General features: G+C 56.1%; 1 protein-coding gene across 3 annotated transcripts; it reads left to right on the top strand.

Annotated features, from left to right (window-relative positions):
• The first annotated feature begins 4,622 nt into the window (after window positions 1–4,622).
• On the top strand, window positions 4,623–14,098 carry LOC131420211 (double homeobox protein 4-like protein 4). Of its 3 annotated transcripts, XM_058566066.1 has the most exons (5): window positions 4,623–4,738; window positions 4,873–7,127; window positions 7,341–7,483; window positions 8,554–8,705; window positions 12,452–14,098. In XM_058566066.1, the coding sequence occupies exons 2-5, from the start codon at window positions 7,105–7,107 to the stop codon at window positions 13,247–13,249; spliced, it is 1,116 nt and encodes a 371-aa protein (XP_058422049.1). In that variant the 5' UTR covers window positions 4,623–4,738; window positions 4,873–7,104; the 3' UTR covers window positions 13,250–14,098. The 3 variants fall into 3 exon arrangements, with proteins under 3 accessions (XP_058422049.1, XP_058422051.1, XP_058422050.1); XM_058566068.1 differs by lacking the exons at window positions 4,623–4,738; window positions 4,873–7,127; window positions 7,341–7,483 and adding an exon at window positions 7,520–7,608; XM_058566067.1 differs by lacking the exons at window positions 4,623–4,738; window positions 4,873–7,127; window positions 7,341–7,483 and adding an exon at window positions 7,625–7,848.
• The last annotated feature ends 654 nt before the right edge of the window (window positions 14,099–14,752 follow it).

Raw genomic sequence — 14,752 nt, 5'->3', positions numbered from 1 at the left:
CTTAGGTAAGACCCAACCAGGCTTACCAAAACCCTGCTCTTTTTAGTTCTAACTGACCAATCCAGCCCTAGCCTGGGAACCTAACCTCAAAGCCCTCCACCCTCTGACCCTAATAAAGACACATGCCCCAGGTCCTGAGGCTCTCTCTGCCTTCATCCTGCCTCACCTTCAAGAGTGGTCCCTCCGTGTGTATACTTCCTCCAAGACTTGAGAGTAATAAACTTCTATTTCAATTCCCCTGAGGGCTTTTGAACTGGGCTCGCCATCTGACACCCGGGGCTCCATTTGAAAAATGTTAATTTAACACAGTCACAATGACAGGCATCACGAACAGGACGACTGCCCTGGGGAACGCCTTTTAGCTGCAAATGGCTTGCAGACTGGCTCTCCTAGGGAAGTAACTAACTGGGAGGGTGCACCACTTGCTGGTTCGGTTGCACTGCTTTGCTCGATGCCTGTGCAGAGCACTGCCTCGGCTTCCCATCCTAAAGCGCAAGCTTGGAAAAAAGCAACCAGAGTCCCCTGGACCTTGAACCTCGGATCATGCTCACTGGAGCTGGTTGGAGGTGCCGTGAACGTGTCTTCCACCTGTTAACACCCCGTTGGGGTAAATTCCACCAGTGAGCATTAGACTGATGGTTTGTTTCCTGAATCTAAGCCTGGACAAAGCTGCCAACGTGGGGAGAATTGGCTAAGATTTTCACAAGGTCCCGTTGCGTTAGTTAATGGCTGGGACACACTAAGTGGCAACCCCGCTCAGGTGTGGGCTACCCCATAAAGATGGCAGGCATGCCACTGGAAGGAGGAGAGGGAGCCCCACTCCCTGACTGCTGGGTTGGAGGGCAGCCCAGGACTCCACGCCCGTCCTCACTGAGGAGTGCATGGTTCCTCACAAAGTGTGGCCATAGCCTGCGGTGCCTTTCTTGCTGCACACTTTGCTGCTGTCACACTTTGTCCCCCAACCCTACGGGACAGCAGGAGTCCCACCCCTGGCTCCTGGTGGCATAAGATCTAATGGACCGATATAATCAGTCTGAGCACCTGCTGTCTGCACTACCTAAAGCGCCTGAGGAGGTTAGCAAGCTCCTCATGAAATGCAGAGCACGGAGCAAGCAGCCAGGACACTGCGCAGCCTGTGGCGCACCAGCACGCCAGGGCGCTGGTTCTCGCGCTCGGGGTCTAGGGGCCAGTCCTAATGGTCCTGGGCCACTGCACCAGTGGAGGCTGACCCCAATGCCGGGTGGGTGGACTGGGACACCTTGGAGAGGGAAGTGGCCTCCTATGAGTCTGACCAAGGACCCCCAAATGCATAACCTTTTAAAGACCGCAGAGCCTGAGGGCCACAACGAGGCATTTCCTCGCATCACCCCTAGCTGACCTGCCCAGACCCAGGGGCCGGCACCTCTTGCTGCGGTGCTCGCTGCTCTGTGCACAGTTCCAGCTGCCGCTTTCCAGGTGACACATCCACGACAGACCCTGCTCCCCTTGTTCCCCTCACCACCTCCTCCGCACCCCAGATTCCCACCCCCACTCCTGCCACGTCTTCTCCACAAGCCCCTCCCTGTGTCCCCCATGACCTGGCCCACACCACAGCCAAGTGGGCCAGACACAAGAAACATGTTCTTCCAAACCTCTGAAGAGGCCTTGAAGGTGAAACGACATTGGATCTGTGTCGTGTGGGGCCAGACCTCCAGCCCCGCATTTCCGTCTATCCCGCAGTGCTTCCCAGTGATCAGCCCCTGTGATGATTCCCTCCAGAGCACCGCAAGCCTCGCTCAGGCTGAACTCCATCCCTGATCTAGACCCAAACGGTGCGCCCTGCGGGTAAGCATCAGAATAACGAACCCCCTCGGCCGTTCTTTCTGAGGGCTGTCACCTCTGCTCCAACGCAAGGCTGGGCCTCACCCAGCAGACTCACTGCCCCGCCCCCGTAGTAAATACCGTCTCATTCAGATTCTAATGTGGCCCTGACTCAAGGGGCCAGGGGCACCTCCACCTGACCCTCCCCACCCACAGGCCATCCAGGGAGATAGATGACCCCTATTATTGCAACATTGTTGCCTTTATTATTCCAGCCATCCTTCACCCTCCCGGCCTATCACTGGAGACCTCCCACTCGCTTACCAAAAGGGCCATTCTTATTTCTGTGCTGTGGGGACCGGCCATCGCCACTGGACTGGCCGCACAGGAACAGGTGCTCATGCCCTACCCCAAGAAGATCGAATAGTAAAAGCCACCTGGCAATTCTCAGCCACTAACCAACCACATGCAGACATACGCCTCACTCCGAGTCTGATGCCGCAGGACTCACTAGCACAAATGGTGGTGGACGCTCCACTGGCAGTGGATTCCTGCTGGCTGAACGGGGCGGAGTCTGCTCTTTACAGGGACCTCTTGCTGCATGTCCATTACAACTCAGGACGGGACAGGCCAACCTCCAGAAGCCGTCTCAAAGTACACAGGTCATGCAGAGTGTCACTAAGATACTTCAGCAGGTCCCACCCTCCCCGGGTCCCTGATTTGTTCTCGTGGCTTTTGCTGTCCACTTGGGCAATGGCTGAGGATGGGATTTCAAACAAGAGTGAGTCTGTTCATCAGAGGCTTCACCGTGATTGCGTTGGGTCGACGTGCTTTACGTGGCTTCAGAAAGCAAGACCCGTGTCCTCTACCACACCACTGCTCAAGCAATTGCTATTCCTGACCCCCCGGCACCAACGGTGGGTTGTCCGGAGTTCAGCTGAGCTGCTCCCGAGTCTTGCTGCCTCAGCTTCGGTTAGCGTGGCCAGCGGCCTGCAGGGGCCTTGAGCTGGCCCTGGCCCCACCATGGAGCCCCTGTCCTAGGCAACAGCCCACAGAGTCACAAGCAAATAAATGTGAATTCCTGGAATGACTCCCCAGCAGCCCTGTGAGCCACAGTCCCTGCCTCTGAAGGCCTTCCCTGTGTGTGCCCCTAAGATAATGCTCCCAAATTGCTTACAAAAACCCTGCTTTTTTGGGTTTGAAGTGATCAGTCTGGACTTAGCCTGGGAACCCCAAAGCCCTGTACCCGTGGATCCTAAGAAAGGCATGTGCCCCAGGTCCCACCTCTCTCTGCCTGCACCTGCCTTCCCCAGGTGGCCGCTCAAGGCACTTCCTCCAGGATCCTTGAGTAATAAACTTGTTTATTTCAATTCCCTGTGGTCTTTTGTTGAACCAGGGCTCACCATCCGACTCCCAGGGCTCCACTTAACAAATGTTAATTTAACAAAGTCACAACAGTGAAATAAACCTGTCACAAAAGGACAAATGCTGTGCGATTCCACTCATATGAGGTCCCTGGAGAAGTCAGATTCACAGAGACAGCAAGTAGGATGGTGGGTGCCAGGGGCTGGGGGAGGGGGTGGGGAGTGAGTGTTTAGTGGGACAGTCTCAGTTTTGCACGATGAAGAGTTCTGGAGATGGACGGTGCAGACGGCTGCACAGCCATGTGAATGTCCTTAATGCCACTGCACTGTACCCTTAATAATGGTTCAAATGGCAAATCTGTTACGTTATACCACAATAGAAAAAAGTTATTTTCTTTGGTGTGATCGTCGTGCCAGCCCCAGTAACGAATATGGGGCCATGATTTTTCAGGGCCCTTGGATTTGTGGACGGTGGATGCCTGTGCCCATTGTGTCTCGCCTTTCCCTCTGTAATCCAGATTTTTGGTGAACAGAAGTTCTTAGTTTTAATGAAGTCAAGTGTATCCTTGTTCCCTTTATGGCGGGTGTGTTACACTTGGGTAAGAGCTCTCCGCCCGTCCCAAGGGTTGTGAAAAGGCAACGTGGAGAGCTGCGGGTGGATCTCCTGCCCAAGGCCGGCAGTGAAGTCCGCACACAACCAGGGTTTAAGATTTGAGGCTACGTTCTCTAAACGAGTTCTTTCCCAGCTGCAATCATTTCTCTCTGACAGGTTGGAACGGAGGCCAGCTCTTTCCTGATTGCTGGCTGCTTGGTAGATGGGACCCCCTTCTGCTCTCGGGCCCCACGGTCTGTGCCCGGGAGTCTTCCCTGGAGGGAGCTGCCCCTGCTGGCCTCCTGGTCTGCGGCCTGTGTGATGACCCGGCTAAACTGCGGCCAGCAGCCTCCCCCCTCTCAGCCTGCAGCTGGAATCTTCTCAGCAGAAGTCAGTCCCCAAAGGACGTTCACCGCAGCTCCGAAATAGTGGAGAGAAGCGTACACGTGTCAGCGGAGGCAGGAGGGGGTACGACGGTGAGTCCACGCAGCCCTGACCTGCGGCGTCTGTGCTGGTAGGAGGCAACGTCCAAGGGGGGGAAGCACGTCCTGCGGTCTTATAGATTTAGAGTTTACGTTTTTGTCAAATAATATGTCGTGTGTAGAAATACAAGAACATTTTGAAAAAACAGTGCAAATCGTTCCCACTGGGGTTGCAATCAGAGGGACAGGTGCTGGGGGGCTGGGGTGAGGGGGGGAGGAGATGTTTCATTTGAATTTTTAAAACTGTGTGGGATTTTTGTTGGTTTCAACTTCGTTTGTAGGGTATATTTTCCTAATGAAACTAATAAAACAAAATTAAGACGGGGAGGAAGGAATTGCTCAGCTGTCTGTGTCCTTGGTCCCAGACCCCAGGTTTCTAGAGACATATAACCGAACGGGCCCCGCCTGTCGGAGCCGGACGCTCCTTGGAGATCTCGACCCAATGCCCCTGGTCCAGGGTGGTGCAGGGGGCAGGCCAGCACCCGGAGTCTGAAGTTCAGGTGAAATATTGGCTCTGCCGCTTGTGGGTGTGGCTGCCTTGGGGATGTGATTTCTCATCTAGCCTTCACCCTGGAGTCCCAGCCCCATGGTAATTTATGGTAATTTTCTGACTCATAGTTATAATCTCTTACAGAAACTTGGAGAAAATGCACATGGAATGATTGGATATGGTGGTGCCACCGTCCCGCCTGGAGTTGTTAAACCCGTCGGTGGTGCTGGAAGGAGGCCGGGCCAGCCTGTGTGCACTGCAGAGGCTTTTGGAGATGATTTACTGTACGGTCGCCACCATATTTTGCTATGCAGAGGCCGAGGCCCAGAAAGCCAAGTGTCCGACCAAGGCCACTCGGTGTCCTGAGGCAAGGCCGTTCTGGACAAGGCAGAGGGAGGAGCCAGCCCTCCCTCCGTGAGGACACCTGCACAATCTCCACATGCATCTCCCTTCTGGGAACTCGTCTGTGCACCGGGAAGCTGTTAGCTCTCTGGGTGGTCTGGGTCCTGCTGCCTCTTCCGGAGAGGGGGAGGGGCAGATGATCCAGGCCGAGAGTTGTCACCCGTTTCCAAGGGTGATTTGGGAGAAAGGTGAGAGGAGGACACGACCACTTGTCCATAAATGCAGGAGGCCTGGTGTCTCTCTTTGAAGGGCACTGTCCCAGGGCCGGAGCCGTCCCCAGGGTGTGGGCCTGTGGCAGCTGTGGTGCCTGCTGTCTGGGGCTCCTGGCTGCAGCCGTGCCACCTGGTAGAAATATAGAGCCAGCCACGTACGTAATTTTAAATTTTATAGTAACCATGTTACACAGGTAAACAGAAACAAGTGACATTGATTTAAATAATATATTTTATTTTACCCAATATGTCAGAAACGTCTTCCTTTCCACCATGTAAGGGAAGTAAAAATCATCAAGCTGTTTCACACTCCTTTTTTCGAGTGCTCAAAAGGCAGCGTGTGTCTTGCTCTCACAGCGCATCTCCATGGACTTGCCGGGTGGCCGACAGCACGTGTATTGGACATAGATGCCCTTGTGGCCGGTTTCAGAGGAGGACACAGGGCAGCTGGCCTGGCCAAGACTGGCTTGGCTCCCAGGCCTGGCCTCACTCCTGAGGAGATAGAGACGGGGAGACGGTGAGGACCAGCTACCCGGTGGGGCTTGGCCCAGAGCGCAGATCCAAAGACTCGGACCCAGGGTTCTGGACGTGCCTTCTGCGGCGCCGCACGTTTGCTCTGCTCGGTCTGTCCCTGGACGACGCTGGGGTGTCTCCCCTTCTGCACATTTGCCCGCAGCCCGTCCCCGCTCATGTGGGGCTCCCTCCGCCCCCTGCGAACCTCCCCGCACTGGGATCCAGGCCTCTTCACTTCTGCGCCTCCCATCATGTCATCTCCCTCCTCCCTGCAAAACGCTTCACTCCCACCGTCCCCGAGACGCTGGGGGGGGGGGATGACACTGCTGGCCGCTGGCCTGACTGTCCCCTGGGCAGGAGGGAGGACTTTAGTACCCATCAGGTGTTTCCTCCAGCCCTGGCGGGCTCTCTGATGCTGAATCTGCTCAGGCAGAGCGCCGCGGCCTTCCAGGACACGCAGCTATGAGATCGCTTCTAACCAGAACTGGAGCAGGTTTGGAGCCTTCTAGGACGGGGAGCATTCTGGGGGACCTCAGAGCAGGCCAGGAGCTTCCTCCACAGGGGCGAGAACCGGATTTCCTGCAGTGCCCCAAGATGGAGTTCTCCACGGAGGTTGTTGGGAAGCGTTCGCTGGCGTTTCCAGTCGGCCCTCTCAGCAGCTCTCCAGGGCGGTCCCCACTCTGCTTCTCCAGCGTCCGTCTCTTCAAGGCTGTTCCTTTAGTCTTTCAGCTCAGCACAGACTTTGGTGGAAACAGTTTTTCTTTTTCCTTTTTTTTGTGAGGCAATCCCACGAGGCTGTCCAAAAACATTTCATTTGTAAATTAATCCAGCCAGAAACAAAACTCTATGCAGCTTGAAAGGGAACACTTGACAATCATTAAAATGTGTTGTAATTATCGCCCCGCCCTGCTAATCATTTGCCAAAGTGAGATAAAGCAACTGACAGACAGCTCTCCATCTCAGCCTCTGCCCCCGCCTCCTCTCCCGGTGGCCCAGGCTTGGGGAAGGTTCTCAGGGCAGGGTCTTTTCCATTTACATGGTTTACGTGCTGCTAAAACACCCTGGGACTTGATCAATCCATCCAGACTCCAGAGAAGGGGGTTCTGATATACGGCATAAATCCAAGTCTAAACCTGGCTCACCACTTTCTAGGTGCCGCGTAGGCACCATGGCAGCTGCTTTATGAAAGCTCGTTTTGTGAATAAAACGTTGCACGTTGTAATTCGGAGGGTACGGAGGAGCAAAGAGCATGGCAGCTTCCACGGTGACCGAGTAAGAGGGTGCCTGTCCGCCCGACCTCTGGTGTTGGGGGTCTGCCATGCACACACAGGCAGGAGGGGCGCATGTGGGGTGCAAAGGGGGTGTTTCCTTTTCTCTCTGAAACTAATTCATTTGTGGCCGTGCCCCTCGTTGGTGACGTGCGTGGTCAGCATGGCCTGCACCACTCCATGGCTGTGCTTGGCAACTTCAGTCCTGTTTCTTCAGCCCTGACCCAGGTGCCTTCAGTCTCCAGGGCTCTACAAGGCCGAGAGCAGATAAGAACAGTCCTGCTCTGGCGAGAAACCGGAAGAACGTCCGTGCACCACTGCTGGGACCATCCTCTCCAGAGAAGATTAGTGTGCAGGGAGGTGGGCCTTGCAAAGTGCTAAAAAGGGGCTTAGCTGGGCGGGTCCCTCCACCTTTCCCCAGGGCTCCGGGCCGGCAGGCGGCAGTTCCCACTCGGTCCCTGCTCGGTGGGCCATGTCTTCAGATGGTGAGTCCTTCCCAGGAGAGGAGGACCGGCTGGGAGGGTGGCAGAGAGGCTGGGCTCAGGGCAGGCCTTTCTTTGGCGATGTCTCATGGATGCGGAAGGGCAGCCTCACCTGGTGTGGTTGGAGGTTTTCTGCGAATGGTGACATTTGGTGTTGGGACTTGGGGGGGGGGGCTAAAACGCAAACCAGACCTGCAAAAGCCGCCTTCCAGGAACTCAGGATGGAAGCAGGTGTCCATGGCGGTACAGTGTGTTTTCATGTTTTCAGCTCAAAAGTTGGAGAATTCCCTTCTGTGGGGTGGGGTGGCACTCCGGAGCTCTGAGGGCTAGGGGGTGGGCGGTGGAGCCCAGACTCACCTGGGCCTCGTATTTTGCCGTTTTTCTCCACGGAGTGAATCCCGTTTTGAACTGAATCGTGTCAGTAGAGAGCCCAACTCTGATGGACTCGGAGTGGGGCCCCCAAGCTAAAATTGAAGACTAGGGGCTCCCCCAGGACACAAGAGGAAATACAAACGTTAGTGTTAGAAATTCCCCCATGTCAGGTTTTTCTCTCGAGAAATTTCCTTATGTTTTGGATTTTGGCACCTCTTAGCATTTGTGTATTTGGGGTCCTAGCACAGGCGGTAGAGACGTGTTAATGGAGTCTCGGCAGGTCCAGGGCACCCAGGCCAGTACCTCGATGTGCGCATCTAGTTGCAATTAGTTTACATGCCAGACGCCCTGAGATCTGTGTGGGGCGCCCTGACTTTCGCGTCATCTGTAAGATGTGCGGGTGAGGGCGGTCGGGAGCGGATTCTGCTGCGGGGCCCGAGCTCCGTGCCTGGAAACAACTCCCTCTCAGCAGAGGCTGCAGCTCTACACTGCCCTGGACGGGGGGCAAGCGTCAGTGGACAGATGTGAGGCCTGAGGCTAACGCCCCTCCTCTTACCCAGTGTGTGTCTGTTGCAGCACCCCAAGGAGGCCGCAGGCGCAGGAGGACCAAGTTCAGCAAACACCAGTACAAGATTCTTACTGAGGCCTTTGAGAGGGATGCCTACCCCGATATCACCGTCCGAGAAGAGCTGGCCAAGCGAACCCAGGTCCCTGAGTCAAGAATTCAGGTGAATGTAAATCCGTGCTCCTTGACGGGAGGGAGGGGCCGGTGAGGGACCAGCGGATTGAAAGCCTGTCTAAACTCTGGCTTAAAAAACGACTTTGTGTTAATCCTCTCAATACCCCCGTGAGGTGGGCATTATCCCATCCACTGGGTGGGAAAATAAAGATCAGAGAGGTTTAGTAACTTAGGTTACAACTCCGGCAAGGGATGGAGTCTAAACTGGCGGATGTGGGTTATATCCTCAAATATTTACCATGTTAGAAATGGAAACCGAGAAATTTCAATATATGCACTAATTCATTTAAAAATAACCACAATAAACCCTTTACATTTTAACTTAAACAACCTATTTTTCAAGAAAAGCAACCACATTCTCACAGCCAGAAAATTTAGTGCAAGGAGTGGGAGGAGAATGCCAGGGCTGGAGCTGAGTGCTCAGATCTTTGCATCCCATCTGTTGTGGGGGGTCTCCAGCCTCTGGAAAGTCCCTGAGAGAGTAGAGAGTGAGAAGGGGCAGGCAGACGGCGTCTGGGTGTTGTATCGTAAAGAAAGTGGTTTTGACCTCACAGCGATCCCCGAAAGAGTGTCAGGGTCCCAGGGGTCCCGGATCATTTGATGCTTTGGGTCTCAGCATTGGGGACATGCCACAATCCCCTGAGGGGGCTGGGTCCCGCCTCCAGGAAGTCTGCTGTGATGAGTCTGGTACAGATTGGGAACGGGGAATTTTACCCCTGTCCCCTGGTGACTGAAGTGTGTGGTCCAGTTTGAGAAGAACTTCGGACCTAAATGGAATCCGATTCTCTGAGTGGAGCCCAAATATCCGCAGGCTGTTTGGGAAGACCGCCGGATGATTCTGACATGTAGCCAGGATTGCAGTCTCTGCCCTGGACCAGCGCTTTTCGCTCCTAGACTATCAGGGTCCCATCCGAATCTCTGGGAGTGGGCCGGGTGTTCAGAAGTTTTTAAACCACCGGGTGACTCCAGTATGGGGACCCCCTGCCCCACAGCCGCTCGAGGCCTGGACGCGTGCTGTCACCACCTGCAGGGCTTTACAGTCTACTGACGTCTGGGGTTCCACTGGGCCGGGGCGTCTGAAGTCTCCCCAGGTGGTTCTCGTGCGCGGCAGAGGCCGAGCCACCCCACAGCGGGCCTCAGCTCCCGGGGCCCCACCCCACCGTGTCCTCCCCAGCCCCTTCCGGGGTGCTCAGGAAGACGGCGGAGTGGGATGGCATCCATTGAGGGTTGACTGTGTGCCAGGCGACTGTTAAGAATTTTATTGTAAAAAAGTCTACGTAACCCCAGAGATAATTAAACCACAGCCCGGAGGGGGAAGGGTTACCAGAAGCACCCAGTAGGCGCTCAGAGGTAAACCTGGACGGTGAGGGCTGGGGCGCTCCCTGGTTTTAGAAGCAGTGGGAACCTGAACTGAATTTTTCCAAATGAATTTCCACGTCTTTCCATGGAGCGCCCCCCGCCCCACAAGCTGCTCCAAACTACAAAGTGACCGGGATACAGAAAAGCTTAGCGATAGCTGTAAGCAGTGACATTAATTTAGAGAGAGTGGAAAGCCTGCAGTGGCCTCGTATCAGCTGGCTGGGGACCTGCACTCAGAGAGAGGGGCAGGCAGCCCACCAGGACGTGATTGCAACCCCCAGAGGTGGGTGCAACTTCATGACCATTTACAGTCAAAAGAACTGGACTTGGAACTTCAGTAAACCGTTCCGGTTACAGTTCGCAGCTCCTGGAACCGGGATGTGAAACCCTGAAGTTCAAGGTCTCAGATGGGTCTGTGGCGTGGGTCCCTCAGGAGGCACCTGGGAGACACGCAGTTATGCCCAGAGGGGCTGGCAAAGTTTGCTGGGCTGAAGATCTGATCAGCATTTGCAAGGGCCCAGAGGGAGGACAGCTGGATTGGTTTGGGCACAGACCAACATCCAGCACCCAGCATCCAAGGCCCACCGGCCCTGGGCGCAGGCAGCCTGAGGCCAGGGCGTGTGCAGGAGGGAGCAGGGCTGGAGTTCCGGGAACCGACCTTTGGAGGATTGGGCCTTTGTCTTGCAATTCACTGGAGGAGTTTTTTTTCTAAGCAGAAAAAACGCCTGGCGAGTTCTTAGTGTAGTTCTGCTATAGCTCTGTGTACCTTCGGGGCTCAGGGCTCACCTGGCTGATGGGCCTGTAGAGAGGCCGCTGTTGTGCTCCTGGAGAGCAAGGGGGGGCCTGGCTGAGCGGACGGGGTGAGCGCTGAGGGGCCACCAGGAGAGGAATTAGTCCTGGGGGGAGCAGGACCACATCTCAAAACCTGGGAAGGTGGGAGGGAGGAGGCCGTGTGGCCTGCCCAGAAATGGGGAGAGAGGAGGCAGGGCCGCCTGTGTCTGGGCAGGGAGAGGAGGCAGAGGAGCAGCTGTCCTGCCCCCAGGACTCGCCTGGCTCCGGGGAAGGACCCAGCAAGGAACTGACTCTGAACTCGGGTGGGGGTGGAACGGGGCTTTACTCAGAGGGGTGTCCGTCTCACTCCTTGTGTTGTGGAAAGGAGACACCGGAATAAGCGAGTGTCCGGGGCAGGGCGGGTGCACCATCGCTGGAGGGGCAGAGCCTCCAAGGAAGGAGGAGGGCAGCCCAGGTCCAGTCAAGCCCCGAGGGGGCAGTGGGCGTGGTGGAGGCTGCGGCGGCCTCCAGAGGGGTGCCCTGTGTGTTGGCTCGGGGAGCAGATTTGGTGGCTGGTCCTGAGTTGGAAGGAGGCGATGGCTGTGGAGGCCAAGGGTCAGTGTTCCACAGTCTTCTGTGGTCTGGGCCGTGTCAGTTCGTATATTCAGCCCCTCGCTGTTTTCCAGTATGTTTTTAATACATTTTTGATTATTTTGACAAATGCTTGTTTAACACATAATGAACGTATCTGGAAAAAAGGGCAATGATCTCCAGGGCTTTAAAAATTCTGCCGGAAAGGACTTCTTTGTTGTTTTCCAGTTTTGTGTTGATTGTTTCCCAGCCTCGCGGAGAGACAGGGGATGTGTAACACTGAGTTTAAAGCGTGCACATGACACTTCCATACACTTACATGTCCTGATCTGATCACCACCTGCATCCGTCGCATAGCCACATGTCTTTCTGGTGGTGAGAAGGTTTCCCATCTACTCTCCCAGCAACTTGCAAGTGTGCGACACAGTGCTGTTGATGGCAGACACGACACGTTAAGGCTATAACCAGAGGTTTGCGCCCTGTGACCAGCATCTCCCCATCTCCCACATCCCCCCGGGGGGTGCTTATTTGAAAGATTATCTGGAGAATAAAGGATCCCTTGCGGTTGGTGGGTAGAGAGGAGAAGGCTCAGGAGTGAAAGCAAGAGGGGAACTTGACGAAGGCCGAGCGGGGCACATAGTTTCACAGTGGCAGCTTCCACACAGCGTGGGCATGTGCCCGTGTGTGTGTGTGTGTGTGTGTGTGTGTGTGTCCATGCGTGTGCGCAAGCTGGGCGCTTTGGGGACGTTCTCCTGGAAGGTAGGTTGGGCCACACAGTGGATGGTTTGAATCAGCCCAGCCAAGGACTCTGCCTTTATTCTGAACTCTAGAAGTTTCATTTGACAGCTGTTTAACTCAGCTCACATGCTGCTTAGTGATGGTGGTCACGGGCTGAGCTTGATTGAAAAATGTCTTTCCTTTCTCTCTCTCTCCCTCCTCTCTCTCTCTCTCTCTCTCCCCCCCCCCCCCCCCCGTCTGTCTCCCTCTCCTTCTCTCTCCATCCCTGCCCCCCAGGTTTGGTTTCAGAACCGGAGAGCTCGAATACCCAAGAGCACCCAGAGGAGGCCTGGTGTGGAGGCAGACGCCCAGGTTCCAGGACCGGGTCGGGGGGGAACCTGCCCCCCTGGCTGCCCTTGTCAGCTGGGCCTTCCGGGGCCTGAGAGCAACGCCGGCTGCTTCTCCTGGGAGTCAGAGGATGCTTCTGGTCAAGCCGTCCCCTCCGGGCATGCTGGTGTTCTGGGCCTGAATGTGGCCTCATCTGACCTGGAGGTTCCAGCCAGCGCACTCAGCAAGCCTTCTGGAGACTTCCATCCCTCTCCCTCCCTGGGCTTCAGCCCTACAGCTCTGTATCCTCTTCCCGCCTCCACACAGCCCTTCTCACAGCTGGAAGCTGGTGGTGCAGGGACTCATCTGGGGGACCCCAGCCTGCTCCTGGCGTGTGAGGACGGGGCTGTGCAGGGCTGGGCGCAGAGTCCTCCCGCCGGTGAACAGCAGCCCTGGTGGGGCTGGCAGCCTCCTGCCCTGGATCTAGGGATGTCGCCCCAGCAGCCGCTTTCCCAGCCCCTGGGGTCCTGGGAGCAACCGCCCCGTCTGCCCCAGGAGCCCCCTTGGCCCCAGGGGTCCCCTCCGCCCCAGGAGCCCAGGCAGCACCCTGCTCCTCCTCCGAATCCGCTCTGGCCTCAGCTCTACCCAGTGGAGGTGCCCGCCGGGCATCGGGAGCAGTTTCCCTCCTTCCCTCCCCCCGGAGACAGGACCTCGGTGGGACCCCTGGGGCACCCGCCCAGCGACCGCAGCCGTGGGGGCAGCACTTGAAGCTGCTGCCACAGCAAAATGGTGGAAATGACCTGAGTAAGTGTGAAGCGCTAGGAGACGTATTAGATCCACTGTGGTTCCTCTATACATCGAACACGCTGCAGAATCGAAAGGGATGTGCAGATCCGCGTACTGTGCCGTGGGGAGGTCCCCCCTGACACTCTTCTCAGGGAACGAAGTCAGGATGGAAGGGCACAAAGTGCGGGGCAAGCAGGCAGAGGACCTAAGGGGTCTCTTTAGATGGGGAAAAAGGAATTCTAAAAATCCGCCTGTCCTGCCTTGTGTGGAGTGACCGACTGGAGCACTCAAGATGTCCTGTGAGGGCTGGCCCCGTGGCTTGGTGGTGAAGTGCGCGCGCTCCAATGCTGGTGGCCCGGGTTCGGATCCTGGGCGCACCGAAGCACCACTTCTCCGGCCATGCTGAGGCTGCGTCCCACATACAGCAACTAGAAGGATGTGCAGCTATGACATACAACTATATACTGGGGCTTTGGGGGGAAAAAATAAATAAATAAAATCTTTAAAAAAAAAAAAAAAGATGTCCTGTGAACACCTGGAAGAGCTCAGGGAGGGTGGAACGTGGCTAACAGTCAATAAAGTGTGAGGATTTGCCCAGCCAAGTGTGGCTGCTTCTGGATGCTGAGCGTGTCCCTGCCCCTGGGCAGTTTCCTGAACACCAGCCCCCCTCTCCCAACTCCCCCTGTAGGGCCTAATGCAACTCCAGCGTGAGATGAGCGGGTCTGAGGGAGGAATGGGGAAGATGAATGAAATGCATCTCTGCTCTCCAGTTCACAGTCTGGCCTGGGCCCTTCCCGTACCCACCCGGCCACACCGACACAGGGAGAGAGGCAGACAGAGACAGAGGGTGGGGAAAGAGAAGGGGAGGGGGGAGTGGGGAGAGGAGGTGAGGAGCCAGCGGGCGCCATCTGCTTAGCCAGGAGGACTGACGGTGAGCCCTCATGGTGGGATCATAAAGACCCCTCCTTCACCTGGGAGACCGTTCCATCGAGGTTACAGAGGAGCAAAAGCTAACTTGACCCAATTTATAAACCAGGATCTGGTGCAAGTCAGAGACGGACTCCGGGGGACTGAAGTGGCCCCGCACAGTCTGAACTTAAGAAAACCAGGAGCCGAGCACAGGCGGCTGTCGGTGAAGCACTCACTCAGTCACATGCTTCCCTTTATTCCCTTATGTTCTGTGCGGCCAGGAAAGGGCCGACCACGCGCAAACTGCCAGGACGTTCGTGAACGACGGTGCAGCGGCCTCTTAGTGCGCGCACGTCCACCCACTTGTCCCCCTCTGTCGGGGGGGCCTCCCAATCCACCCGCCCGTCCCGCTCTGTCAGGGAGGGTCTGGGGAGGCCTCCCCGCTCTTGGGCCTGCCTCACAGCCTGGAGTCTATAATTGGATCTCCGTCAGTGCCTGGGTCTTGGACTCCAGACCACCCAGGTGTTGGTAGGTACACATCTATCTGTCCCACAATCCCAGTGCCCACCCCATTTT

Source organism: Diceros bicornis, chromosome 22 (genome assembly GCF_020826845.1).
Source record: "Diceros bicornis minor isolate mBicDic1 chromosome 22, mDicBic1.mat.cur, whole genome shotgun sequence".
NCBI lineage: Eukaryota > Metazoa > Chordata > Mammalia > Perissodactyla > Rhinocerotidae > Diceros > Diceros bicornis.
The sequence above is the reverse complement of the archived record's forward strand: the minus strand, read 5'-3'. Positions and strand labels throughout refer to the sequence as shown.